General features: G+C 35.4%; 4 protein-coding genes across 5 annotated transcripts; all 4 read left to right on the forward strand.

Moving 5' to 3' along the window:
- The first annotated feature begins 299 nt into the window (after positions 1 to 299).
- Positions 300 to 3,212, forward strand: LOC140181857 (uncharacterized). Its single transcript, XM_072227428.1, has one exon. It carries the CDS (start codon positions 300 to 302, stop codon positions 3,210 to 3,212), a length of 2,913 nt encoding a protein of 970 aa, XP_072083529.1.
- A 4,261-nt stretch (positions 3,213 to 7,473) lies between these two features.
- On the forward strand, positions 7,474 to 9,427 carry LOC112747301 (sucrose transport protein SUC1-like). The gene is made up of 3 exons (XM_025795250.3): positions 7,474 to 8,735; positions 8,817 to 8,924; positions 9,027 to 9,427. The coding sequence occupies exons 1-3, from the start codon at positions 7,563 to 7,565 to the stop codon at positions 9,204 to 9,206; spliced, it is 1,461 nt and encodes a 486-aa protein (XP_025651035.1). The 5' UTR covers positions 7,474 to 7,562; the 3' UTR covers positions 9,207 to 9,427.
- A 7,802-nt stretch (positions 9,428 to 17,229) lies between these two features.
- On the forward strand, positions 17,230 to 19,399 carry LOC112747299 (uncharacterized). Its single transcript, XM_072227429.1, has 8 exons — positions 17,230 to 17,370; positions 17,473 to 17,599; positions 17,713 to 17,731; positions 18,139 to 18,272; positions 18,361 to 18,458; positions 18,545 to 18,664; positions 18,805 to 18,838; positions 19,371 to 19,399. The coding sequence occupies exons 1-8, from the start codon at positions 17,230 to 17,232 to the stop codon at positions 19,397 to 19,399; spliced, it is 702 nt and encodes a 233-aa protein (XP_072083530.1).
- Positions 19,400 to 24,187: 4,788 nt separating this feature from the next.
- Positions 24,188 to 26,818, forward strand: LOC112752042 (sucrose transport protein SUC8). 2 transcript variants are annotated; one of them, XM_025801414.2, is made up of 4 exons: positions 24,188 to 25,622; positions 25,876 to 25,939; positions 26,094 to 26,137; positions 26,284 to 26,818. In XM_025801414.2, exons 1-4 carry the CDS (start codon positions 24,237 to 24,239, stop codon positions 26,461 to 26,463), a joined length of 1,674 nt encoding a protein of 557 aa, XP_025657199.2. In that variant the 5' UTR covers positions 24,188 to 24,236; the 3' UTR covers positions 26,464 to 26,818. The 2 variants fall into 2 exon arrangements, with proteins under 2 accessions (XP_025657199.2, XP_029148594.2); XM_029292761.2 differs by lacking the exon at positions 26,094 to 26,137 and having other exon boundaries at positions 24,209 to 25,622.
- Positions 26,819 to 27,747: the final 929 nt, after the last annotated feature.

The following is a 27,747-nucleotide window of genomic DNA, read 5'->3' on the forward strand; positions in this document are numbered from 1 at the left end:
TAGATGGTGCCGCGTTATTATGGTTCTCTAATTTACCTGCAGGATCAATTACCAGTTTTGACGACTTCTCTAAGCTGTTCATCAATCAGTTTGCAGCCTCAAAGATCTATGTAAGGGACTCGGACTACCTTAGCACGATCAGACAAGGACAATATGAAAGTCTGAAAGATTACATGACATGCTTCACAACAGCCGCAATGGAAATCCCCGACCTCAATCCCGAAGTACAGCTCCACGCCCTGAAGAGCGGCCTCTGACCAGGAAAGTTCCAGGAGGCCATAGCCATCGCAAAGCCAAAAATGTTGGAAGAATTCCGAGACAAAGCAACAGGGCAGATCGAAATTGAGGAGCTGCGTGAAACTTGGAGGAACGAACCACCCCAAAAAGAGGAGAACAAATCTCAAACAAGGGACTCCAAGAGGCCTTTCAAGTTAACCCCAAAATTCGACTCATACACAAGATTTAACACAAGAAGGGAGGACATCCTGAAAGAAATACTGCATAACAAGCTCATTAAGCCACCAAGCAGGGCCGGCTCATATCAAGACCAGAGGTTCGTCGACAAATCGAAGCACTGTGCCTTCCACCAGAAGTTCGGACATACAACCGACGAATGCGTCATTGCCAAGGACCTCCTGGAGAGACTAGCGAGGCAAGGACACCTGGACAAATACATAAGCAAGGCCCGACTAGCTTCAAAAGGTCACAATGACCGACGCCCAGAGCGGACACCAAACACACCAAACAAGCTCAGAACGCAACCTCCGCCGCCAAAGGGAGTTATAAATTGCATCTCAGGAGGATTTGCAAGCGGTGGTCAAACCAACTCAGCACGCAAACGCCGATTCCGAGAAATGCTAACAATGCAACAAACAAACGAGGCGACCTCACACAAACCACGAACACCGAACATATCTTTCAAACAATCCGACTACCAAGCAAGGTCGGATAACTTAGACGATCCAGTGGTAATCTCAGTCCAAGCAGGAGATCTTCTCGTGAAGAAAGTCTTACTCGACCTTGGCAGTAGTGCAGACATAATTTTCTATTCCACCTTCAAAAAAATGAAGCTCAGCGAACAGACCATGCTACCATCCTCTAGGGAACTAGTCGGATTCTCAGGAGAACGTGTATCCATACTCGGCAGCGTATGGTTACAAATAACCATTGGAGACCATCCACTGAGCAAAACCAAGGATATACAATTCTTAGTTGTTAACTACAGCAGCCCTTACAACATCATCTTAGGCAGGCCCTTTTTGAATTCTTTTGGGGCTATTGTTTCAACCATCCATCTCTGTGTTAAATTTCAGGTGCAGGGGGACCAAATAGCCACTATTCACTCCGATCACATCGAATCTCGGCAGTGCTACAACGAAAGCCTGAAGATAAGATCGGAAAACAATCAGAAAGTCAATACCAACAAGGAAATATATGACGTCGCCAACATCGTCGACCCCACCGACTTCGATCCCAGAGAATATCTCCGAGACAGGCCGGCACCAACAGACAATCTCGAAAAGGTACAACTGGATAACAATGACGACCATTTTACTTATATAAGTTGTTCTCTTCTTTCAGGAGTTAAACAACGAATCATCAACTTACTCCGGGCCAATGCCAACCTGTTCGCTTGGACGCCCATGGATATGCCCAGAATCGACCCCGACCTCATATGCCACAAGTTACAAATTGATCCGAAAGCTCGGCCAATATCACAAAAGAAGCGAAACATGGGTGATGAAAAAAGAGCCGCTTGTTTGGAAAAAACCCAGAAACTCTTGCGAGCAGGTTTCATAGAGGAGCTGCGATTTACAACATGGCTCTCGAACGTGGTCATGGTAAGAAAAACATCAGGTAAATGGCGAATGTGTGTAGACTTCACTAACCTAAACAAAGCATGTCCTAAGGACGCTTATCCACTCCCATGCATAGATAAACTGGTAGATAATGCATCAGGATACAATATTTTGAGTTTCCTATGCGCATACTTTGGATACAACCATATTCTAATGCACCCAAAAGATAAGGACAAAACAACTTTCATAACCGAACTAGGGAACTATTATTATAAAGTTATGCCTTTTGGACTTAAGAATGCAGGTGCTACTTATCAACGACTGATGGACAAGGTTTTTAGCAAACAAATAGGAAGAAACTTGGAGGTATATGTCGACGACATGGTCGTCAAGTCTCAACAAGACCACATTCACGACACCGACTTAGAGGAGGTATTCAAACAGGTAAGAAAACACAACATGAGACTCAACCCAAAGAAATGTGCTTTTGGGGTCAAAGGTGGGAAATTCCTCAGCTTCATGCTGACAGCAAGAGGAATCGAGGCAAACCCCGAGAAATGTGAAGCGATAATCAACATGAGGAGTCCTCGGACAATAAAAGAAATACAACAACTAAACGGGAGACTAGCTGCGCTATCCCGATTCATACCAGAAATATCTACACACTCCCAGCACTTCTTCAATGCACTCAAGAAGCAAACACGCTTTAACTGGAACAAGGATTGTGAAGCATCTTTTCAAAAGTTAAAAACGATATTATCCTCTCCCCCAATCCTACAGAAACCAAACTCCGGTAAACCCCTACTATTATATTTATCAGTAACTTCTAATGCTGTTAGCTCGGTACTTGTGACAGAAGTCAAAGACAAACAAGAGCCAGTCTACTTTGTCAGCAAATTACTGCAAAACGCGGAACTGAGATATCCACCGACGAAAAAACTAGCATATGCATTAATACTCAGAGCAAGAAGGTTAAGGCATTATTTTCAAAGCAACCAAATCATCGTCAAGACAAATCAACCCCTGCGAAAAATCCTCACAAGACCCGAGGTCTCAGGAAGACTCACCAAATGGTCCATAGAACTTTCCGAATTTGACATCGTCTACGAACCAAGGTCAGCTATCAAAGCTCAGTTCTTAGCAAATTTCCTAGCAGAATTGACAGACCAGCCGAACCAAGACTATACCTGGGAGCTATATGTAGACGGCGCCTCAAATGCAGAAGGATCAGGAGCGGGTGTATACCTCACCAACAAACATGATCTCCAAACCGAGCAGTTAATCAGATTCTCATTCCAAACAAGCAATAATCAAGCCGAGTACGAGGAATTGCTTGCCGGGCTACGACTAGCACAATCCCTAAATATAACACATCTCCAAGTCTATTGTGACTCACAGCTCATCGTCCAATAGGTAACAGGACATTTTCAGGTAAAAGATCAATTATTAGAAAGATATCATACACTGGTAAGAGACCTCATCCCCCAATTCTATTCAGTACAAATCACACATATAGCTCGGGAACAAAACACCCGAGCAGATGCATTATCAAAAAAAAAAAACAACAACAAAATAACAAAACACATTTAGAATACAAAACAAACTACAAACAAATACAACTACAAACTAACTTGCAGATAGCGAGCAACCCCTATTTTCCCAGCCTCATGAATCGTTTTTACATCAGCATCAACTTGAGCCACCTCGTCAGCCACCGCCGTGAAAGGATACGAAGCTGACCATATGGAATTCCTCGGCCCATCCTTATATCTGTGCAAAAACAAGTTGAGTATCATGCGCCGACTTAATCTCCTCGGCTGAAAACACAACTTCATCCTCCCGTTGATCAGTTAAATCCACAATTTTTGAAGGACCCCCACCCCTTTTCCTCTTCAAGGGAATCTCCTGCTCAACCGACCCACCTTTTTCCTTAACCACGTTAGTCGAGGAACCCTCTTTCTCTTTCTTCTTAGCCTTATTCACATAAGCCTTGAGATTAGCAGTCGTCAAAGTCGACGCCTTCTCACCTAAAACCATAACAAATCTCAGTCAAGAACTTTGTACAGCAAGAAGTCAGAAAAACACAAAAACATAAGCTATACCTAAATACTCATCTAAAGCCTCCCTATCCCCTTCAAGTCTCAACAAAGCAGGAATAGAAAGCAACTCAGCAGAAGACATCGCCGAAATCAAGAACCCAATAATATAATCCTCACTCCTTACCCTCTCCTCACATTCTAACACCTGCCTAGGTTCAGCCGACCAAAACACAGGAAACCTCTCCTCCATCAGGGAATCAAGATAGAATGGGTAACAATCCTCACACACCTGAACCTTAACATACATTTCCTTAAAATCATTGAATGAGGACTTGTACAAGCTAAAGATGGCCCACCCCGGATGACTACTTAAATTAACCCAACCCCCTTTCCACACCCCCTTCGCCTGGAACAATGAAAAAAACACCCTTAACGAGGGATAACACCCCAAATACTCCATCAGACATTCAAAGGCACAAACGAAGGCCCATGAATTAGGATGCAGCTACGTAGGGGCACAGTTCAACAACGACAGTACACCACATTCGAAATCAGTAAAGGGGAAACGAACCCCAAGCTCAGTCAAAATGCATGTATAAATATAAAAGTAAGACCAATCATCCCTCTTCTCACACACCCTATCATTTTTACCACAAGGCAAAAACCTCACTTTCAGATTATCACTACCCCTGACCCACCTAGCATCATTCAGTTGAGACAACATTTCCACAGTATCAAACACAGACACCCGCGACTTAACATCACTATCAACCCAACCGTAAGGGTCGTTTACATCAACAACAACTCCTTTCTTTCCCATAGAGAGACGAAGACAAACAGAAAAAGTACAAAAGACTAAAAGTATTTACCTTTTTTGCACATTCTGCCACACAAAAGCCAAACTCCCAAGAAGCCTAACAGACAGGGGACAGCGAGTTACTATGACACACTACCCCACGAACCCCCCCCCCACTCCCCAGTCCCCATTAACTACACCACTCATGCAACCCCACTTTCAAAAAAAAAAAGCAAGAGAAACAAACAACACACTGAACAACAAACATTGGGGCAGGCCCAACATCCAAAGCCCATACAACGCAAGCCCAGCCAGAGAAACACGTTGAGCTTGGGGGCTACCCAGGCACTAAATCCACCCAAATAATCCAATTACACAAGCCGGGGATATAGAAAAGCTCAACATGTTTCCCATGCCGAGCTTGGGGGCTGTGTATCTTACCGATATCCTCGGCTAACAAACCCCACAACTGAGAACAGGTCAAACACGCCACAAGTGCCAAGAATCTCGCACTTAACCAAACTCGCACATTGATTCCCAGTAACAAACCCTAAAAAGCCAAACACTACTCAAACGTCCACATTCCTCTACTACGCGGTCTATTTAAACAGACGAGCAAACCTCGTATAAAGCAGGCAGAAAGCAGTGATCATAAGCTACTAGGAAAACAACTCCGTAGCACAAAACCCTACAAATTCCTTACCTTTATTTTTGCTTGTTGAAGTTTATATTACCGAGCACTAACTTGAGCGTCGGAGTCCTTTTTGCAGGTCCCACGCCGAGGTCTTCAGTTCCAAGGAGAATACTTCCGAGCCCCTGACGAAGCTTGTAGCCGAGCATACTTCGAAAGCTTTATCTCGCAAGGAACAACACCCAAAAAAGACATACTTACTTTCAATCGATGGAAACTAAAAGCAAAAAGACACGTCTTTTAATTTACTATCAGTAGTGTCTCTGGGATGCCAAACACATGATTTTGTGTATCCAGAGTTCTCCTGCACACTCATGAGATCTTGAGTGTATCGGATTGCCTGACGAGGAACCTAACATTTCTAGTTTCCTTGTGCTTCAGGAACTTCACGGTTCCAGCATTCGCTACTTTTGTTGATTCCCATCTTCCACCAATAGCAACACTTTCGTTTTTCTTGCACGTGAGCAAAGTTAAGACTGTAGGAAGGAGAAGCAACCAGTAGACAATAGCAATGACAAGCCTTGAAAATCTAAGAAAATAGCGATAGCAAGGACAACGAGAGATTGGGGGTTGGATTTGAGGGAGAAAACGAGATCGATAGCAAGACACACTTAGCAGATTAGACGACACTCACAAAACTGAAGCAAAAAAATTAGAAATTTGATTTGAAAAATTCTAAGAACAAAAATTAAAATAGAGAGAGAATAATCCAACAAAAATAAAAAAGAATGGAGGAAATAATGTAATTTGTTTCGCTGCCCAAATAATTAGTCACGGTGATGATATTAGGGTGGCAAATCGAAAAGTCCAAAGCGCAATTCTACTACAGAATCCTTTTTCGTAGCAAATTTCAAGCACGGTAATATAATTTTGTCACTTTAATGCATCTGTGGACATTTTGTCATGACAAACTCTTGGTGTTTCTGGTAGTGATTTCAATATATATAAACATTGATTTGTATATAGAAATATCTTTTACAGGTATTTATTCCCGCCAAATAAAACAATGTCTCGAAGACTAAGCAACGGACAAATTAAATTATACCTTGGTGCGGTAAGTTGCAACAATAATTATTATTTATATTTTATTTATTAATACATGAGGTTAACTTCACTCTCAAGTAACTAACAAATAGAATTGCCTATCAAGTAACTGATTATGTTTAATTTTATTAACAGATTCTTAATGAATCTTGAAATTTTGAGTAGCTTTCTCTCTATCAAGTTATAATTATTTTTGAGAGAAAGTCTAGGAGGCTAGCAACTTTTGTATTTTGTGGCAACACTTAACCATCAAAAGAAAAGTGAGTGATCTCCCACTATTGGATGTAATCTCACACCATTAAAAATACTATTGATGGTCAATTAATGATTATAAAACACAAAAATTGCTGGCCTCTAACACTCCTCATTATTTGGTATTCTCCGAAGATGGCCAATATGATCAGATATGAGAGAAAATGAAATGAAGTATATCTTTATTTAATGATATTTTTTATACGTACCATATATACTTATAAACTTCAAATGTTAATTATTAATCTAGATTTTATCTGAATCTCCAGGTACAAAAAATATTAAATAAAAAAAGATAAATATAAAAAAGAGTACTCTAATATTTATTTATTTAATTTGTTGGTAGATTCATTTTTCAATTGATATGACAATGAAAGTATTAAATTTACAAGTATAATTTATGTCGATCTCTAAAGTATTTATTGATATATCATCAGTAAATATATTTAATTATTTTTATAATTTATATAATTCAATAATAAATAAATAATGGGTATATAGTTACGTCTGTTTTTTTTCTCTCGTTGTTGTAAGTGAAAAAACATTTTGTAGAGATGGAATTAGTTACTTACACTGGAGACTTATCCAAAAATAGAATATGAACAATTCACTATTGCTCCGGTTTCGGGTCATATATGATTGAGGAAGACATGGCCAGACTGGTTCAAAGCTAAGCATTGAAAAACGTGATATATGTGTTACCATATTAAGAATTAAGATAATCATTAAGCTATCCTGGATTATCGGTTAACAACCATTACTTTGAGGTGAGCTTGGAGTTGTCCATGCATGCATAAACTATAAATTAAAGCACTTCTCATTCGTTCTCCATAAGCAACAACTCTAAGTCCTTCTTTGATTCAATTCCGAAGCAATTAATCCATTTTTCGCTTCAAAGGAAAACCAAGAACTGAAGGGAACATAAGGGACGTGTTTTTAAAATGGAGTCCCCAACGAAGAGCTCACTTCAGCTGGAGACGGCTACAACCACGAATATTACACCCATTTTGAAGATTATTTCAGTTGCATCCGTTGCTGCTGGCATCCAGTTTGGGTGGGCCCTACAACTCTCCCTCCTCACACCATACGTCCAACTGTTGGGGGTCCCACACGTGTGGGCCTCCTTCATTTGGCTGTGTGGTCCCATCTCCGGGATGGTAGTCCAGCCCATTGTGGGATACTACAGTGATCGTTGCAACTCAAGACTCGGCCGCCGTAAACCTTTTATCATCACTGGAGCCCTTTCTGTCATCATCGCCGTCTTTCTCATCGGATACGCTGCTGACCTCGGTCACTCCTTCGGCGATGACATTACGAAGAAAACCCGCCCTCGAGCTGTTGCCATATTCGTCATCGGCTTTTGGGTTCTAGACGTGGCCAACAATATGCTCCAAGGGCCTTGCCGCGCCTTCTTGGGCGACCTGTCTGCCGGAGACGAAGGCAAGATCCGAATGGCCAATGCCTTCTTCTCTTTCTTCATGGCAATAGGTAACATCCTCGGCTACGCGGCAGGTTCATATGAAAATCTACACAAAGCATTTCCGTTCTCGAACACGGAGGCATGCGACAAGTTCTGTGCTAACCTCAAGAGCTGCTTCTTCATCTCCATCCTTCTCCTCCTTACCCTGGCTGGCCTTGCCATGTTCTTCGTTGAAGATGTTCCCCTCTCAGAGGCAAAGAAAAATGAGGACATTGAAGGCACTGAGGACTCTTCTCGTTCGGCAGGATGCTTTGGAGAAATCATCAACTGGATCGGTTGGTTCCCATTCTTCTTGTTCAACACCGACTGGATGGGGAAGGAGGTGTACGGTGGTAACGTGGGTGACGAGGCCTACGACAAGGGTGTCCGCGCTGGATCGTTGGGTTTGATGATAAACGCTATCGTTTTGGCAGTTATGTCATTGGGAGTTGAACCGGCTAGCAATATCATGGGTGGAGCAAAGAACCTTTGGGGTATTGTTAACTTCATCCTTTCCGGTGGATTGCTTTCTACAATTTACATCACCAAGGTTGCCGAGTTTGACCGCCATCGTGCCGGCCATTATGTTCCTCCAGCTACCGGCGTAAGGGTTGGTGCCATGACTTTTTTCGCCGTCATCGGTATTCCACTTGCGGTAATCATCGATCCTACTTTCTCCTTTCATTAATTTATCAACTTCGTTTTAGCTTATGCGGTGGTTTGTTTTTGTTTTCAGATCAATTTCAGCGTTCCATTCGCTCTAGCATCAGTCTACTCAGCCACCAGTGGAGCAGGCCAAGGCTTGTCTCTTGGGGTTCTCAATCTTGCCATTGTGATCCCACAGGTTTGTATATATATTATTTTAATTTAATTTATTGGAATTATGGAGTTAATTTAATAAGGTTTGTATTGACTCAAATTTATATTATATAAAATGTGTATGTAGATGATAGTGTCAACAGTGAGTGGACAAGTGGATGCTTGGTTCGGCGGAGGGAACTTGCCTGCATTTGTGATGGGTGCGATAGCGGCGGCTGTGAGTGGTGCAATGGCAATTGTCATGCTTCCGTCCATAAAGAAATCGGATGCAACCAAAGCTTCTATGGTCGTTGGTGGCGGACACTGATCGTAAAATAGTAGGAAATTCACTACAAGGAACCCTTTTGAATAACACCTCGCATAAGATACAGAACATTCATCATAAAATTCAGAATGTTCATATTAAGATGATTATGTGAGTGCTATCTAGTTTTTTTTATGTACATTAAAGTATGTATCACTAAGACAAAAGGTCCGATCTTACTGTTCCTATTATTTCTCTAAATTGAGATGATATAATAAGTTCTTACGTAATTCATATTCCAAGTCTAAAAAAGACTACCAAGTGTACTTGTGAGATGGATTGAATATACTCAAATGCTTTGCCCCAAAATTTATCTCTCGTGTGTTAAGTTTGGTTGGTCTTTTATGCATTTATTTATTTACTTTACTTCTTCAACTTTAACTTCGCAGCAAACATTTGTTGTTTATCTATCACATATGCGCATAGGAAAATTTTTAGATTTTAATAGCTCTTGGCCCATTTTTTATTATTATAATTGTGCTCATATATTCCAATTCATCAATAATTTTGCTTTCCAAAGCCACTAAAAGAGTAGTAATGCTCTAGCAATAAAGAGTTGGATACTGAAAAAAAAAAAAAAAAACTATAAGCCCGTCAATCTTAAAGATTATTCTTCGAACTTTATTTTATATTTTTCTCTTTTTCTAGAACAATTAGTTAAAAATATTGGAACTAAAATAAAAATGTTAAAAATATTATCTACTGATGAAACTTGAATATTATTCATAACAATACTTTGCAAAGGAAAGATACTAATCCACAAGAATAGGATAGAAATTCTATTTACTAATATACTTTTTAAGTGATAGATCTGTCATATAGAAACTAGTATTAAATTTAGAATTCCGATTTATCATCTAAGGTTTTTTTTTAACACCAAATATAATCCACTATTAAATTATTGACAATAATTTAATAACAAATGGAGTTTTTAGTAATCTTTTTTATTTTAGTATGAGTCTTTGTTTACTTAATTTTGATATAGCTCGTCTTTAAACTATCAATTCTTGGTTTTCACTACAAGAAAAACACTTATTCAGCCACACTTTTTTAAGCTACATTTGAAAAGCGTAGCCTATTCATAGAATAGGCTACACTTTTTTCTGTGTTCCCTTTTTATAAGGGAATAGGAAACACAATTGTGACATCATTTAAAAAGTGTAGCCTTATATTGATATTTATAGGTACACTTTTCATACCAAAGGAAGCGCTTTTAAGAAGTAACCTATTTGTTATGTTTTGGGTGCGCTTTAAAAGTGATGCCTAATGTATCTAGAGCCAAATATACAAACACTTAGTAATTTTTTGTTTCCTTTTTACCAAATCACATACTACCATACACTCTAGGGTCTGCAAACAGCCCTCTTCTCTAAGCACCACAAGACGCAATCATGCACCCTCGGTCCCCCTCATGGCTCACGAACGGTGTCGCCACCTTTCCTCTCTCAGCCCTCTCTCTGCCTCTCACCATCTGCCATATCACCCTTTTCCTCTCAACCCTCTCTTTGTCTCTCACCAGCTACCGTCACGGCTTCCGTCACCACTCACCAGCCTTAGAGTCACGACGGTGCTGTTGGGAATAAGGAGTATGACCACAATTCAATCAATCATGTGTCAAATAATTTGTTATTGTTATTATATTAAAATGTTAATATAATAAGGTCCATGATTAAATTTAGGGATTTATCATTGTGATAGTGATCATAATATTGAGAGATAAATCTTTTATAATTTAATCTAAATTGTTCTTGGTCATAGGATTATTAAAAAGGACATTAATAATCCAGAAAGATCAATATATATATAATGGTCTTCATTGGATAAAGATTAATAGATCTCATTTATTAAATTATATATATAGATGATGTATATAGAGATATGACCATTGAACTGACTCACTTTGAGAATTCCTAATGGTTATAATTACCGCATGTTTGTCAATAGGATATTCTCAAGATGAACATAGTAAGAGTTTCCTTTGACCTGCGACTGTCATAGTAATTAACAATGTATTTATTATACTTTGATTCCGGACACCTAAAACCTTAGGGTGCTAGTTGAATGGATATTGGGTATAATTTAAATACTTGTAGAATTAATGATTAGTTAATAAGGAATCCGTCAACTCTCGGTAAAGAGTTTGAGCTCTATGATTATAATGACTGAGATGAATAAAACCTTGGCCAAGGGGATTGAATGAATGAAGAAATGAGTTTCTTAAGTCACTCACAGTTCATTATAATAATGGTAACAAGTTAAAGTTTGACAATTAAACCATACTCTAAGGGTTAACCAAGAGTCGGAAAGATGGAAGGAATTATACTTTATTCTTCTAAGGTTCTTAGTAAAAATATATTACTTCATACTATCGGATCGTTGAGGAGTATTGCTAGACGCTAACCTTGATTAGTAAATTTAGTATGACTAATTTACTACCCGCTTAGTATTGAACCTATGGAGTCACACACTAACAAGTATTCTAATCTTTGCTATAAAATTATTTAATTATTATTTTGATTTAATCAAATAGATAATTATATTAATTCAAATGGAATATTATTATATTCTTTGCTAGTACCAAGGATATAATAATAATATGATAATTGAGAATATTAAATGAGATTTGAGAAGAATTAGTTATTCTATTTCTAAATTTGAATGAGATCCTAACTGATTATGTTTCAAATTGAGTTATGATATGATTCCTAAATTTGAAGGATTCAGATTTGGAATTTTAAGATATGATTTAAATTTGAATTGAGATTCAAATTTAAAATCAGTAACAAATCTCATACTATATATATGTATGCCAAGAGTAGAGGAAGGTGACGGAGGAGAGAATAACAAGAGTTTTATTCTTTTACCTCTACAAACATAAACGTATGTGAGCCTAATTCTTGGAGAAGAATTTTATGGTGTGCAAAGAGTTGCAAGAGATTTCTCAATTTAGATCAGATATCCATTGGTCAAGGAGTTGACAGCAAAGGTTGGTCTCGGTGTGGATACACATAGCGCCTTCGTACAATCGAAGGAGAAAATGATTTTTACTAGCGTACACAGGTATTTAGATCTGATCTATATATTAAATTATTGAAATAAAATTTAAGCACAAAATAGATCTTTAGGATTACTTTCTTTTCTTCCGTTGCGTGTTATGAACATATGTAATCCTTCAGGTGCTGCACTACTTCTCGCCTCTCGATGATGACGAGTTGACGACTCTCAGCGACAACGAACGCGAAGTGCGACGACGCTTCTTTGATCCTCAACGACGACGATTGGTTTTCCTGTCTTGGTCACGACGGTGTTGTCCCCGGTCGTCCTCTTCTTCTCTGCCGCTAGTCTTCTTCTTCTTCTCTTCTTTGACCTCTGCTCAAGCTCAGGTAAATAATTATTATTCTGATTAGGGATTTTGATGATTGGAACTTTTGATTAGGGGTTTTGATTATTGTTCTGATTAGGGGAGGTTCTGCAATTATTTGTTTTTAATTAAGAAGCATCATATTTTATTTTAAATTTGTTTTTGGTTTTAATATTTCCCAATTATTTTCAGGTTTTCAGGTACTGTGGCTGCTGTGTTAAGGGGTTGTTGGTTTATAGACTACTCTGATTTCCTAAAATTGTTGATTTCTATTGTTTTTTGATGTACTACTTACATTGCTGTTACATTTCTTGATTCTTTTCCGTCTGTTAATTGTCTTACAGCTTCCTGAGCTTCAGAGAGGTTAGGGGAGATTGCTTGAGTTAGTTATAAATGGTGTATTTTAGAGGAGAGGAAGAACAAAGAAAACTTTAGCATAAATTATTAGAAGATATTTGAAAATGAATGGGATAAACACAAAGATGACTTATGACAGGGCACAATAGCATCGGTTGTTTCATGTATCTAACTCTAGTTATTGTTATTGTCTTTGTTGTTTTGTGTATTGTCTAATCTTTGTAAGCTATCTACACCTAGTGGGATAATATTATTAAACTTTGTTTGCAAATTTTTTTCTTTTAATTTTATTTTTTTAAAAGTGGGTTCTTGTAGCTGTGAATCTATTAAGATTTTTCTGAGTGTCTGATTTTGTTTCCTCTTATTAGTCCACATATTGCTTGAGTTTGTATGAACACTACATAGCTACTCGGCACACAATGCATATTTATTCTCAAGCCTTGGAGAAGCTTCCCCCACACATTCAACAGGTTTGTTTGTTATAGCCTTGTGATTTAAAGCCTCAGGCACTTTATTGTTATTTTCTCTGTTCTTATATTTTCCTGCTTGTTTGAAATTAGGTCAACATGGAAAGTAATGGAAAGGGAGTTTTGATTGATGGGGTACCTCTACCATTTGAAGCTGGTGAGATTGATTTTGGTAAACTAGGAACAAACAACATAGATAGAGATATTTTGCTATAATTTGTATTTGAATGTTAGTTTGTGTTTTTTTGAACACTAATATGTAGTTTTAATTGATTATTATGGTTGATGAGGACAAAAACTCATAAAAATTTTCATGAAAGTGTTACAACTATATATGTTAACTAGATATTTACGTGGTAGCACCAGATTAGATTTTAATGTAAAAGTGTTTTATGTTGAATGGTGCATAGAATTTAAACTCTATTTTTTAGTTACGATCTTGTGGTCTAACCACAATTTATAATTGATTTGCTTCGTGCAGGTGAGGTAGCAGGGAGCAATCATGATGAGCTAATGTCAATTTTTTTTTTGCACATCCAGATGCCCTTGCCTATGAGAAGGTACATTCATAATCTCTCACTTATTATCTTAGTCCACCCCTCTATAAAACAGAATTCAACAGCAGATATTTAGTGTCAATCATGTCACTGACATACTCTATGTTTGCATGCATTTGTTTGGGTTAATTTGAGGCTTATAATTAATCATCTTCTTGCAAACTCTGGAACAATTGCAAAAGGAGAATGTTCCACCACATCTTGTGGCACACAAGGTAATTTTTCAAATGCTCATATATTACATTTTGAACTTACAAAATAACTAGTTCCATTTATATTGCATTAATGCACAAATATATTACTTGTTTTTCTATGAAGATGGCTTGCTGAAAAATCTCATTTGTGGAAGCTCCTGACCTTATTAAAAAGATTACTATTGTTATTTTGGGCATGGACAACTATTTCTCCAGCAATTGGTTCTCTGATTATGTTTTATAAGTGTAGTAGGTACTGTCATGGATTCTTATTGTTTGTATGATATGTTTCCCTCATGAGATGCATTTAGGATATAAGATGTAGAAGAGTAGTAATATCCATATTAAAAGGTATTAAGGTAATGAATATCAGAATAAGATATTTTATAGGAAGCGGATATGCTAAATTTCAACTGGTGTAGTATAATTGTCATAGAATTTGATCTAGGATCTCTACTTGGGATGTCCTTTATCCTCATATATTTAATGAATATTCTTAACTGTATTTTATATACAATTAAATGTTGGTAAAATAATTTTTTAAAAGTCCTGATGCCTTTTATCAAGAACCTGCATCTGCTTGGTGATGTTCGTAAGAACAATATCTGATGATGATTAAAAGTTTAAAACTCATGAGGCTGTTAATTTCTGTGATTTTAGATCAAATTGCACATCATTATTGCAATGCATGAATTGTTACATGTTTTTTAAATCCCATTTGAATAGTTAAACATTTTTTAAAACGGTTAGATTACATTGCCAATTTGATAAAAATAGCAACTGTAGCATGCAGCCACTGCCATGTTTAGTTTGCCTAATATTTTTTATATAATTATACAGGATAATTTTAAAGATGTTAATGAAAATTAAGATGTTTATCATATGATGGTTTATTGGCAAAGATGGAGTGTTGGAAATTGAAAGATGATTGATTAATGAGTTTTATTAGAAGATACTTATGTAGGATATAATATTTTAGTTTTTCGTAGTTTAGTACACTACAACATTTTTTGTCTATTGCAACATATGTTTAAAACAACACTTTAAAATATTGTCTAAAATATATATAGACAACACTTTATACTAGTGACAAAAAAAATGAACTATAATAACATATTTTAAATCAACACACTATAAGTGATGTTTTTGATAAATTAGAAAACACTTATTAAGTGTTGCCCCATCAAATATACAGAAGCAACTATTATAAAGTTAATATCTTACTTTTTATAAGAGTTGTCTTTAAATTTATTTTAAACTTTATTTTGTAAGTGTTGTCTAAATGCCTCTTCTAAAAAATAAATTTTATCTTTAATACATATTTTAACTTTGATTATCATTTTCTATCAATTTTAAATAAAACAAATTCAACTTAATAACAAAAAACAATAAAACACAAAGTGAATTACGATTAGAAGATCAGAGAACACCACAAGAAGAGGATTAGGGTTCTCCATTGCACGGGAAAAAGAGAAGACAGAAGAAAAAAATACACGGTGAGGGGAGAGAGACAGAGAGTGATGAAGAGAAGAAAAGAAAGGGAGAACTGCCATCAAAGGAGGAAGAAGAGAAAGAAGGAGAAGAAGACGACGGAAAGAGAAGTTGCCACCGCCACTTTCTCACCGTCTCTGCCTTGCGCTGTTGTTGTTGTTTCTACCTTGCGCTGCCAGATCTGCCACTACTGTAATCCCTCTTCTCTGCTCGCCGCCGTCGTGTTTCTCATTGCTCGAGCTCACGCCTTATTCTGCTCTGCTCCGTCGTGTTTTTCTGCTCGCGCCGTTCTGAAACCTGTGCTCTGCTCCGCGTTCTGAAACCTTTGCTCTGCTCTGCCGTGGTGCCGTGCTCTATCCTCTCAGGCAAATCGACAACTCTCCGCCGTTCACCTCTTTCACTCAAGCCTCTCGCCTCAGCCTCGGTCCTCAACGTCTCTTCCCCCATCGTCGTCGTTGAAGGCTTGTAGATTGATTTTACATACTACTTGATTAATATAATTGAATTGTTGAATTAATAACAATAGTTCCAGTATACATCTCTCTCTCTCTCCACGCACATCTCTTTCAGTTTAATCGATTGAAGAAGCTCATATAATCCTTTTCTTCTTTTCATTGTTTTTGTAGTTTCGAGTTCGATCATGTCGAAGGACAAAGACTTTACCGATTTGTCGCTCACCTTCAAATACCTCTTAGGTTTGATTTAAATTGTTGTTTCTTTTTTGAGTAATCACAATTTAGCAATGTGATTATAGTTTAATTGTTTCATAATTTTTATAAAATAGTATTGCATTCTTAGGTTTGTATTTTGTTGTTCTGTTTTGTGTTTGGGAGTGCTTAGTTGCCAATCTTTGAACACAGGCATCTTATGTCTCTGTGTTTTCCTCTGAAGATTATCAAAGAAGTGTTACTAATGGTGAGCTTCAAAAAAAGATGAATGATGAAAAAAAAAGATTACAAGGTGCTGTACTTGCTCTGTTCTGTTTATTTTTAGGAACATTGTCTTACTCCTCTACACAATCAGTGGTTTGAGTCATGTTCAGTTTATTTATCAATAAAAAGTTTGGAAATATTGATAGTGCACTAATTATATATAACTAATTCACATGAATTAATTTTTATGGGAGAATCGATTTCCCTCTGTTCTTCACAATGCACATTCATTTATGGCATTTTACTAAGCTGATGAAAACCTTTTTTGTTAGTTGAATCAAAATGTATTCTTATTTCATTTATTTATGTATTTTTTTCACATTGTGTCAAAATATGAAAGATTGTGCACGTTGTTATGGTTATTGAAATTTTGTGTTGGACTATAGCAGCAATCGAACTCTGAAGCCAATGACCGACTCTGTCCATCTCCTCCGCAAACAAAAGCACTTACTTGTCTGGTCTGATTTTCATGTAAGAGACGACATTGCCATATACATTTAGAAACATTATAAAAGAATGAAAATTGATGCTGGAAGAAAGGCAGAGGCATCAAGCAATAGCCAATTTCTTAACTTGTGTCTAAATTTTGGTATCTACTTTTGTTTTATCAAACATGTAATTAGGATCCTTCTTTTTGGTGCATTGCAGCCATGAATTGAGGACACATATGGCTGCAATAATTGGGCTACTTGACATTCTTATGTCTGACGACTGTCTAACCAACGAACAGTGTGCAACGGTTACTCATATAAGAAAATGCTTGACGGTGCTGTTCCGGCTTCTTAATAACATCCTGGATCTCAGCAAGGTGACATATTTAATTATTTTGCTCAAGAACATTCAATTATAAGTTCCTTGAAAAAAATATGCACTTGTTTGGAAAAACTTTCTAAAGATTCATAGAATATAGGTGGAATCAGGAAAGCTAATTCTAGAAGATGCTGAATTCAACTTGGGAAGGGAACTTGAAGGACTAGTGGATATGTTTTCTGTGCAATCCATGAATCACAGTCTAGAGACTGTCTTAGACCTATCTGGTTAGTATATAATATGAATTATATTTTAGTATGAATCTAAAATCTTATTTTGGTGACTAGAAATCTCTTCAACAATGATTTTGATGCATCTTGTTAATTGATTGTCCTTGCAGATGAAGTGACTTTGCTAGAGTAGTCCAAAGTTTTGCAAATTCTGATATGCATCTTGTTATATTGTCTCAGTCATTGGTTACTCTTTTTTCTACTTTTTGTTTTTCTCCAAGTACAAATAAGTAGTTTCGTTGTGATTAAGTTCCTTTAGAGTGTGTTGCCTGAATTGAAGCAGAAAACAGAGTGCGAGTTTTGTGAGAGCATCTCTATTAAAGTAACTGTTTAAAATACAATTGTGCTATGATTTGTGAGAGCATCCTAATTCCAAAGTCTTTCAATTTCCCAAAGCCTGAATCAATCAACCCTCCTCCGTAGATCGAGTAGAGTAGACTCATTGATTTGTGCTATGATTTATCTACAACTAGAGGATAGACTATTTTTCGCTGTTTAATTTAGAGCAATCTCAACAACTTATTTATAAATTTCAGAGAGACGGCCCTTGAAAATTCCAAGCAACTAGTAAGGAACTTAGAAACAAAGCTTGACTCAGCTAATGCTCAGCACCTTAAGGAGAAAGAAGAATGGGGACTAAGCCTTAAAAATGTAGAAGAAACGTGGCGAAGTAACAAACCTTGGCTGCCTGATGAAATTGTAGCTTATACTTGTATGAATTTGATTTTAGAAGGTTTAACCTCAACTTAACTTTGCAGTCAAATGTGACTCAATGAAGGCTGAAAACGAAGCAACTGTTGCACAAGATATGAAAAAGGAGTTGCAAGAGTTCAAACTGCAATATAAAAAATTGAAGGTGATATTAAAGTTCTTAAACATGTGCCTGATGGACTTTAGTTCCTCTGATTGTTTTTTCCCCTTCTTTATTTTTCCCCTTCATAGGTTGAACATGCTTCATTTCATGATATTGCTGATAAAATGATTGAGGAGAAGGATAATGAAATATCTAGACTTTCAGATGATAATAGGAATCTTCGTCAATCTCTTCAATCAAGACCACATGTTTTTGCTTTTATGTTTTTTTTTTCCTTTCCTGCTTTTAGTAAATCATATGATTATTGAGACATAGATCTGGTACTTAACATTCATGTGATCTTGCATATTTATTCTACTGGTCTGACAATGGTGTGCTATAATCTCAGGTTGACCACAGTGACAATGATAATTATAACACAGGTATTAATTCATTTATATCCTGGCAGAAATTGTTCATGGTTTATTAACACAATTTTGAAAAATTATTCAGATCCAACTATTTTTAGCTCAAAAACTTAAAATGAATTTATCAAATATATTGAATTGAATTAGATTCAGATTCGATCTTCGGCTTAGTAGGATAATAATCTATTTTTTACACTTGCCTGATCTCTATGTAAGTTTCAACTTTTAATACTTTTAAATGATTTATGTTATAAACTAGAAGTAATTTTCTAGCAAAAATATTAAGAGAAGAAAAAAGATAGAAGACAAGAAGAAAGAAGTTGTGCAAGGACTTAGTGTATAACTGTTTAGTTAGTTAGAGTCTTAGCGTGTTAGTTGGTTAGGGATGTTACTGTCTCTGCATCATGATTCATGAGCAGCTACCTTTTAACCAATGTAATGCACATATGAAGCTAACTCAATTTAATATCATCAAGAAATTTCTATTATTATAATTTTTCAGTTTTAATGATAAGTTGCTTATTTTTTTTATATATATTATTTGCAGATTTAGCATATGGAACAAGTCAAGCATAGATATAAAATATGCAAGTAGATTGACATTTTTTGACAAATATTAATTACTATTTTGTTATGACAATTATTGTTAGACAAGAATTTTATTGTTTTGTTGAGGATTATTGATGAATATGTATTTGAAATACTAATTGAATTTTTTAATGTCTATTTTAATTAAAATTTTATTATTAATTATTGTCTCTTTTATAAATTTTTTTATTGTGCACAAATTTATTTATTAATTAAAATAATTATATATGTATGAACAAAAAGTTTTATTGTAAATTTTATTTTTTTGTATTTTTAATACAAAAGTAATTTTTATTTTTATCAAAAAGGCAACCCTTTTATTAGTTGCATATTTTGAATATTAAACAACATTTGTATGGTTGCATATTCAAAAGAAAAAGCAACACTTGTATAGGTTGCATATCCAAAAGAAAAGGCAACACTCGTATAGGTTGCATATTCAAAAGAAAAGGCAATACTTTAAAAGGTTGCATATTCAAAACTAATAAGCAACACTTTAAAGTATTGCAAATTCAAACTTAGAAGCAACACATAAAAGCGTTGAATTTTATTGTAAATAGGCAATATTTTTTAGTAGTGGTCAAAATATAAGAAAAGACAACACTGCAAAAGTGTTGTCTCAAACACACCTTTGAAGTGTTGTTGTTTTTCAACCAAAGGCAACATTTACCAAGTGTTGCTTTTAAAAGCGTTGCGTTTGAAACAAAAAAGTGTTGCCTTGATCTAAGGCAACGGCTGCATATGCAACGCCGCCTAAAAATGTTGCCTTAGGTCCAAAAGTGTTGCCATAGATCAAAAGCAACCTTTTATCAGCCTTTAGACAACACTTTTTAAATGTTACCTCAACCTGAAAATGTTGTAGTGGTAGTAGTAAACTCTAAGTGGTCTCATGTATATTTTGATATAGGTATGTTTAATTTAGTGTGAGGTGTATGAATATTCAAAATTATGTTCATTCTAATACTTTTGGTTCATTATAAATATATTTTGTTTCAAGATATTTTTATTATTTAAAGAAATTATTTAGTATTATTATGTATTTTTTTTCATTCTATAATATTTAACTAATTTAATTAAAAAATGCAAAATTATATATGTAATTATATTACTAAATATTAAGTTGTACAAAAAATTATTAGAATATATATATATATATATATATATATATATATATATATATATATATATATATATATAGTAAAAAATTGAGGGACCTAAGGCTACACTTATAAATAGTAGCCATGGTATACAACAATGTGGTTACGCTTTACAGGTGATGTAGTAGCGTTGAAAAGCGTAGCCTATTCTAATAAAAATGGAAGCTAAAAAGCGTAGCTTTTAGTTCTGGATAGCATCACTTGAAAAACGCACCCTATTCCCAAACACCAAAAACGTAGCCCTTAATGCAGAAAAGCGTAGCCTTTGAGAATAGGCAACGGCTGAATAGGTATCCCCCACTAAAGCGTCTCCGTAGCCCAAAAAGCGTAACCTTAGCTTAAGGCATCATTTTTTTTTTTTTACTTTTGACTACACTTTTCAAGTGTACCTGAATGAGTGTTTTTTTTGTAGTACTTTACGCAGAATAAGTTATATTTCGATTGTCAAAAATAAAAAAAAGGTGGATAACTGTAAAAATATTTTGACGCTTAAGTTAATATATAATTAATGAACTTTTTTGGAAAAAAAATAATATCATATGACTGTCTTTTTCTTTTTCCTTAGGCTGACTTTTTTTATATGTGTAGCATATCACTAGTTATTATCGGTTATGATCACGCTAATAATAAAAAATAAAGACGTTAAGAATGGTTTGTGTAATATCAATATTAATCGTTGATTTGTAATATTTGAATTCGAATTATGGCGTGTAGCTGATCAATAATAGGTATATCAGTATATAACTTACCAAATTATAAGTTGAATAATTACTGATAAGAATGATTTGTAAACACTCAATTAAATTTATTCAAAAATTAAGGTATTTTAAAGCACTTTTCAAATAGAGATATTCTCTACATCCAAATAATTTTGACATCCAAGTTCATCCGAGTAATTTTAGGTCACGCGCTTACGCATGGAACGTCTTCTTCTTTGCTTTCTTCTTTGCGTTCCTCTTCCTCCTCATTCTCCTCCTTCTTTTTCGCGTTCCTTTTTTCTTCACGTATTTTTTCCTTATCGTCATTCTTTTGTTGTTGTTGCTGCTGTATTTTTTTGTTTTTTCCTCTTTCTCTCCTTGGTGAAGAAGCAGTAGAACGTGAGGAGGAAGAGTTTTGAATTGTGCATAACAGAAATGAACCAAACATGTTACTATGGTGAAACAATTGTATAATAGTAAATGAATAGAACATTATCCATTATATAAATTCAAATTTGAACAGCTTTCTACATAATGAACCGAAACATGTACTCATGGTGAAACAATTGTATAGTACTGACTGAACGAAACATAATCCATTATATAAAATCAAATTCAAACACACATACTCATGGTGAAACAATTGTATAGTACTAACTGGGCAAAACATAATCTATTATATAAAATCAATTTCAAACAGCTTTCTGCATAATGAACAGAACACGTACTCATGGTGAAACAATTATATAGTATTGAATGAACGAAACATAATCCATTATATAAAATCAAATTCGAAACACCTCTGTCTACAATTTAGAGATAGATTATCAATTCAATTCAATTCAATTTAGATCCAGAACACATGCGTCCATTCAATTCAATTTAATTCAATTTAGCAATTGCATTCCATTTAATTCGATTGAAAAAATAATTCATTAGCAAAATGTTGGTATTGTTGGTAATGACGATAACGAAAGAGGAGAAGAAGAAGAAGAAGAAGAAGAAGAAGAAAAGGAGGAGGGGGAGAAGTAGAAGAAGAATCTGTGTGTGCGAAGAAGAAGAAGAAGGAGGAGGAGGAGGAAGAAGGGGAGGTATAAGTGAATTTAAAAGAAAAAGAAGATGACATATGCGTGTATTATTTAAAAGAAGAAGAAGCATTACGGAGGAGGAGAAGAAGATAAAGCGCACGCTTTTTTAATGAGAGTGATTTTTGTTGATGTTGGACCTACTTAAATAAAACTTGGATGAAAAAATATTTAGATGTTTAGCATAGCCCTTTCAAATATATGTGTATAATGATTAGGGGTGGCAATGGATGGGGGTAGGTAGGGTTTGGATCCAACCCTAACCCTACCCGCGGGTTGAAAATATCCCAACCCTAACCCTATCCACTCTTAACCCGCGGATACCCGATCCGACCCGCGGGTTACAAAAAATATACAACATTATTATATAACTTGATGATAATTTAAAATAGAACTGATTTTTATGTAAAAAAAATTAAATTATCAATTAATGATTTTCTTTTAGTGGTTAAGGATCTTTTGTATTTATTGAGAGGTCTTTAATTCAACATCCACTTAAAACATATTTTTATATAAGTATATAACATAAAGATATATAGAGTGCGGGTTGGTCGGGTAGGGTTGAGGTTCAACCTACACCCTATCCGACCCGCACGAGAACCCTACCCGCACCCTACCCTACCCACTGCGGATCGGGTTGGCAACCCTACCCGATCGGGTGGGATCGGATTGGGTATCCACGGATAGGATACATATTGCCACCCCTAATAATGATAGTTGACCATTTATTTTGGATATGCGAGAATAATAAAGAAGGGGGCATAGTTGGAATAGTATTGTAAGGAGGACAACAATAATTTAAAATTATTTTTTTAATTTATCTCTATAAATTTATATATATAATATTTAAAATTATATATGTATTATTTTTACTATTATTTAAAATTATATTTTTATTACATCTAATATTATATATTTATTTTATAGTAAATTAATAAATATAAAATAAAATAATTTTAGATTTATTTGGATTGATTTTTATTGTTTCTCAAATATTTTTGTAGCAGTAATATTAAACCGATAATAATCTTAAATTACCTTAATTATTTAACTTACTATCTATAATTTCATTCATATAACATTTAAAACCCATATTTATTATATCTAATACTATATATCTATTTCAGAAGTAATTACTAAATATATAATAAGAAAATTTTAGACTGACTTTGACTAATTTGCTACTATATAAAGTAAGAATATATTTTATGAGTAGTATAAAAAATTTTACTAAAATTTATTAAAAGATAATTTTTTTTATATTTTTATATATTAAATACATCAAGAAATTAAAAAATATTATTATTCTCTTAAAATATGTCTTAAAAACATAAGTTATTTAACTAATAATAATAATCCTAAACTGTTGTTTATTCCCTATTTTAAAAATTGGTTGATAGTTTTAAAAAATGAATTCTTAATGATATAGATTTACACGCTTACAAAAACAAGTTGATAAAAATATTTTGAACCAAATATGGTATAGAGATGTGTAGCTACGTTATTAATTAAAGAAAAAGTCTAGGGCAAAGCAACTTTGTTAAATTCTGACCAGTATATAACCAACAAAAAAAAGTGAGTTATTAGATAAAATCTCCCACCAATCTTACACCATTAAAATCATTATTGATGACTATTTAATAGTTACAAATCACAAAAATTACTAGTCCTGACATTCCTCGTAATTAAAAGATGGGATAAAATTTACAGTGGAGAGTGTAGTGTGAAAATAATGGAGGAGCGGCAGTAGACAATTGGCAAAAAGTTTATGAAGAGGATTACTCAGCTTTGAATAAGTGGATAAGGACGACTTTAATTGGAATTCAATTTTACTTTTCTTTTTATTTTCCTTTTTTGTTTTCCTTCACCACCCTGTGACGTTTCCATGCAACATAACATAACCCCTCATCCGCTTATAAATTCACCAACACTGACCCTGCTCTCTCTCCATTCAAATACTGCACACATCATTCTCCTTTCTTTCTTTTTCTTTTACTGTTTTACATTTCTCGCCATGAGCTCCTCAAACAAGAGCACTATTAAGAATGGTGACACCCATAACTCCCTTCAACTGGAATCGGGGTCACGAGAACAGCCAAGTCCAATCTGGAAGCTGGTGGCGGTGGCCTCCATCGCCGCTGGAATCCAGTTTGGCTGGGCTCTACAGCTTTCCCTCTTAACACCTTATAGCCAGCTTCTTGGAGTACCTCACCAATGGTCTTCTTTCATCTGGCTTTGTGGCCCCATTTCTGGCATGATTGTCCAGCCCATAGTCGGTTATTGTAGTGACAGATGTACATCCAAACTCGGCCGCCGTAGACCTTTTATCCTTGCAGGCGCCGCTGCCGTTGCCATAGCTGTTTTTCTCATTGGCTTTGCCGCCGACATCGGCCACGCCTTTGGGGACAACCTGACCAAGAAAACCCGTCCACGCGCCGTAGCCATTTTTGTGATCGGATTCTGGATCTTGGACGTGGCGAACAACATGCTCCAAGGCCCCTGTCGAGCGTTTCTTGGTGACCTTGCCGCGGGAGACGAACGGAAAACGAGATTGGCAAATGCGTTTTTTTCATTCTTTATGGCAGTAGGAAGCGTATTGGGTTACGGCGCGGGTTCCATTAACAGCCTCCACAAAGTGTTCCCATTCACGCAAACAAAAGCGTGTGATGTGTTCTGCGCAGACTTGAAAAGCTGCTTCTTCTTCTCAATCCTCTTGCTACTGGTGTTAACCGGTGTGGCTCTGTTCTACGTGCAGGACAAGCCCGTATTACGTGAGAAATCACGCGTGGGAGAAGAGGAAGATGAGAGGTCCGCAGTGGTTGCATGCTTCGGAGAAATGTTAGGGGCACTGAAGGGGCTGAAGAAGCCAATGTTATTATTGATGGCAGTTACGGCAATAAACTGGTCGGCGTGGTTCTCATACTTTCTGTACAATACTGATTGGATGGGTAAAGAGGTGTACGGTGGGGAAGTTGGGGATCAAGCGTATAAAGAGGGTGTCCAGAAGGGTGCTTTGGGTCTTTTGATAAACTCAGTGGTTTTGGGTGTTATGTCTTTGGGTGTGGAGCCCATTGGACGTGCGGTTGGTGGTGCCAAGAATCTCTGGGGAATTGTCAATTTAATCCTTGCCGCTGGTTTGGCCATGACTGTTTATATCAGTAAGGCAGCTATGCATGAGCGCCATCTTAACCCGCGCTATATTGGTCATCCCTCCACCGCCGTTCAGGCTGGAGCCTTGTCCTTCTTTGCCATTCTTGGCATTCCCCTTGCGGTAATTATAAATTGTTTTTTTTTTACCAAAGATATGAGACTCGAATTCGCAATCTCTTAATTGAGTAGGGGGAGATTATGCCATTTGAGCTATAGCTCATTGGCTTGCGGTAATTATAATTTATTATTGAGAATAATACAAATTGCATGCCATATTTATTAGGATATATTCTTGTCTTAAAAACGATTATTTATTTTATTTCATTTCTTACTTTAATCTATATTAATTAATGATATTTTTGTTTGAATTTCAGATAACATTTAGCATCCCATTTGCACTAGCATCCATCTACTCAAGTGAAACGGGTGCAGGACAAGGTATCACACTACAAATACTAAGATGACATACACTACACTTTTTTAAAATAAAATAAAATTAATTAGAAATCAATTATTTTTTAGTCAAAACCACCTGATTCATATGGGAAATTGCAGAGAAAAAGAATTGACCCTTTGTGTTAAAAATGTTCAGGTTTATCTCTGGGAGTTCTCAATCTTGCAATTGTAATTCCACAGGTCAGAATATATTTATGATATAATTGGAGCAAGTGTATCATATATGTTGTCTATTTCAAGATATTTTTAATACTCATAAAAGTTAATTTTTTTATTTGAAATAATTAAATTAGCTAACAAAATGTACCATTGTACTATATATGCAGATGATAGTGGCAGCAATCAGCGGACCATGGGACAAATTATTTGGAGGTGGTAATTTGCCGGCGTTTGTAGCAGGTGCGGTGGCGGCTGCCGTGAGTAGCATAATGGCATTTTTTATGTTGCCGTCTACGAAGCAATCAGAAGCGGCTAAAGCTGCACTTCCCATGGGCGGTTTCCATTAGGTTGCAATATTTTTGTGAAGATCAGAAGGGAGCATTTAATTTTCAAGGTTCCCTTTTGTTTTTCCTTTTTTGGGGGTGGAAGCCATAGAGAACAAAAATCTTTTTACTGTAATTTTAGATTGTCTTTGGTGCTTTAATTGATTAATTAGGGATTGTGCTTGTTGTAATGTAGATAACGCTGTTCTTGCAAGAGTTGTGTTATGTTCATCGCTTGTTTTTGGTCTTTTTTCGGTTCTTCTATCAGCTATCAACTAATAATGCACCTTATTACCATGTTCTTCTATCCTCTTCTTGGTAATCCTCTTTTTTTGTGTACATTTATGATTAAATAAATTTGATATCTATTTATGAACAAGTTTCAATTTTCAAGATTTTTCAGTAATTCAATTCTCCTTTTCAGGTCTTAACAATAATTTTTATTAAGGAGACCATTTTAATAAAGACACTAAAAATGTCTTTTTTTTTTTAAGACGTTTACACATGTCATGTTATTATTGGACATTATTATTGAACCGGTTAATAAAAATAAACCAGGATAAAATCTGTTTATTATAACAACAATAATAAATCCAATTGTCAGCATTATAATTATTAGACTCGATTTGATTCGATCGAATTATACCATTTAAATCGAATATTTTTAAATTTTTTTATAAAAAGACAATTATATTCCTGACTTTTTGTTTTTCGGACATTTAAATCCCTAAAAATTTAAAAATACAATTAAATCCCTAATAAAAATAGGCTTACTGTTATTGTTATAAAAAAAATCGATTTTATTCTAATTTATTAAAAAATTCAAAAATAACCAATTCATTAATACGTCTAATAATAATTCGACACGTAAATATCTTTACAAAAAGACGTTTTACGCTCCCTTTTATTAATTCAGTTGCGAAAAAATTAATGACAATTCAATTACAAAATTCACGTTTCATCATTTTCCCTATTTTAACATTTGACTATTTGGCCACGCAAAATTCAAAGAGTAGTTGACAACTTTTTTATGCCTAAAATAGGGAAAGGGAAAGGCAATTAAATTCATCCCAATCTGTTTATGTGTGAAATATTTTGATAGGATTAACATTTGACTAAAATCAAAGTATTTAAGTTTTGGTAATTTTAAAATTTTTGTTTTACGAGATTTTCCGTATTAATATAAATATATTTTGACAAAAATGGCATAAATTTCCTTTTATAACCAGGAGTGAGAAACGGGGTTAGATGACTGATGAGGTTACGAAGTAAAATAATAAAAGCTTTAAAGGTTAACGCGTTTTCTTT

The sequence above is a fragment of the Arachis hypogaea genome, chromosome 19 (assembly GCF_003086295.3).
Source record: "Arachis hypogaea cultivar Tifrunner chromosome 19, arahy.Tifrunner.gnm2.J5K5, whole genome shotgun sequence".
In the NCBI taxonomy this organism is placed as follows: Eukaryota; Viridiplantae; Streptophyta; class Magnoliopsida; order Fabales; family Fabaceae; genus Arachis; species Arachis hypogaea.

What these genes read in the sequence shown, in the direction of transcription:
- LOC140181857 (XM_072227428.1), top strand. Translation starts at nt 300, where the DNA reads ATGTTGGAAGAATTCCGAGACAAAGCAACAGGGCAGATCGAAATTGAG.
- LOC112747301 (XM_025795250.3), top strand. Translation starts at nt 7,563, where the DNA reads ATGGAGTCCCCAACGAAGAGCTCACTTCAGCTGGAGACGGCTACAACC. An exon ending in TCATCGGTATTCCACTTGCG is followed by an intron (nt 8,736 to 8,816) that starts GTAATCATCGAT and finishes TTTTGTTTTCAG; the next exon opens with ATCAATTTCAGCGTTCCATT. An exon ending in TTGCCATTGTGATCCCACAG is followed by an intron (nt 8,925 to 9,026) that starts GTTTGTATATAT and finishes ATGTGTATGTAG; the next exon opens with ATGATAGTGTCAACAGTGAG.
- LOC112747299 (XM_072227429.1), top strand. Translation starts at nt 17,230, where the DNA reads ATGGCTGCAATAATTGGGCTACTTGACATTCTTATGTCTGACGACTGT. An exon ending in TGTAGAAGAAACGTGGCGAA is followed by an intron (nt 18,273 to 18,360) that starts GTAACAAACCTT and finishes TTAACTTTGCAG; the next exon opens with TCAAATGTGACTCAATGAAG. An exon ending in CAATGATAATTATAACACAG is followed by an intron (nt 18,839 to 19,370) that starts GTATTAATTCAT and finishes TATTATTTGCAG; the next exon opens with ATTTAGCATATGGAACAAGT.
- LOC112752042 (XM_025801414.2), top strand. Translation starts at nt 24,237, where the DNA reads ATGCAACATAACATAACCCCTCATCCGCTTATAAATTCACCAACACTG. An exon ending in TGAAACGGGTGCAGGACAAG is followed by an intron (nt 25,940 to 26,093) that starts GTATCACACTAC and finishes AAAAATGTTCAG; the next exon opens with GTTTATCTCTGGGAGTTCTC. An exon ending in TTGCAATTGTAATTCCACAG is followed by an intron (nt 26,138 to 26,283) that starts GTCAGAATATAT and finishes CTATATATGCAG; the next exon opens with ATGATAGTGGCAGCAATCAG.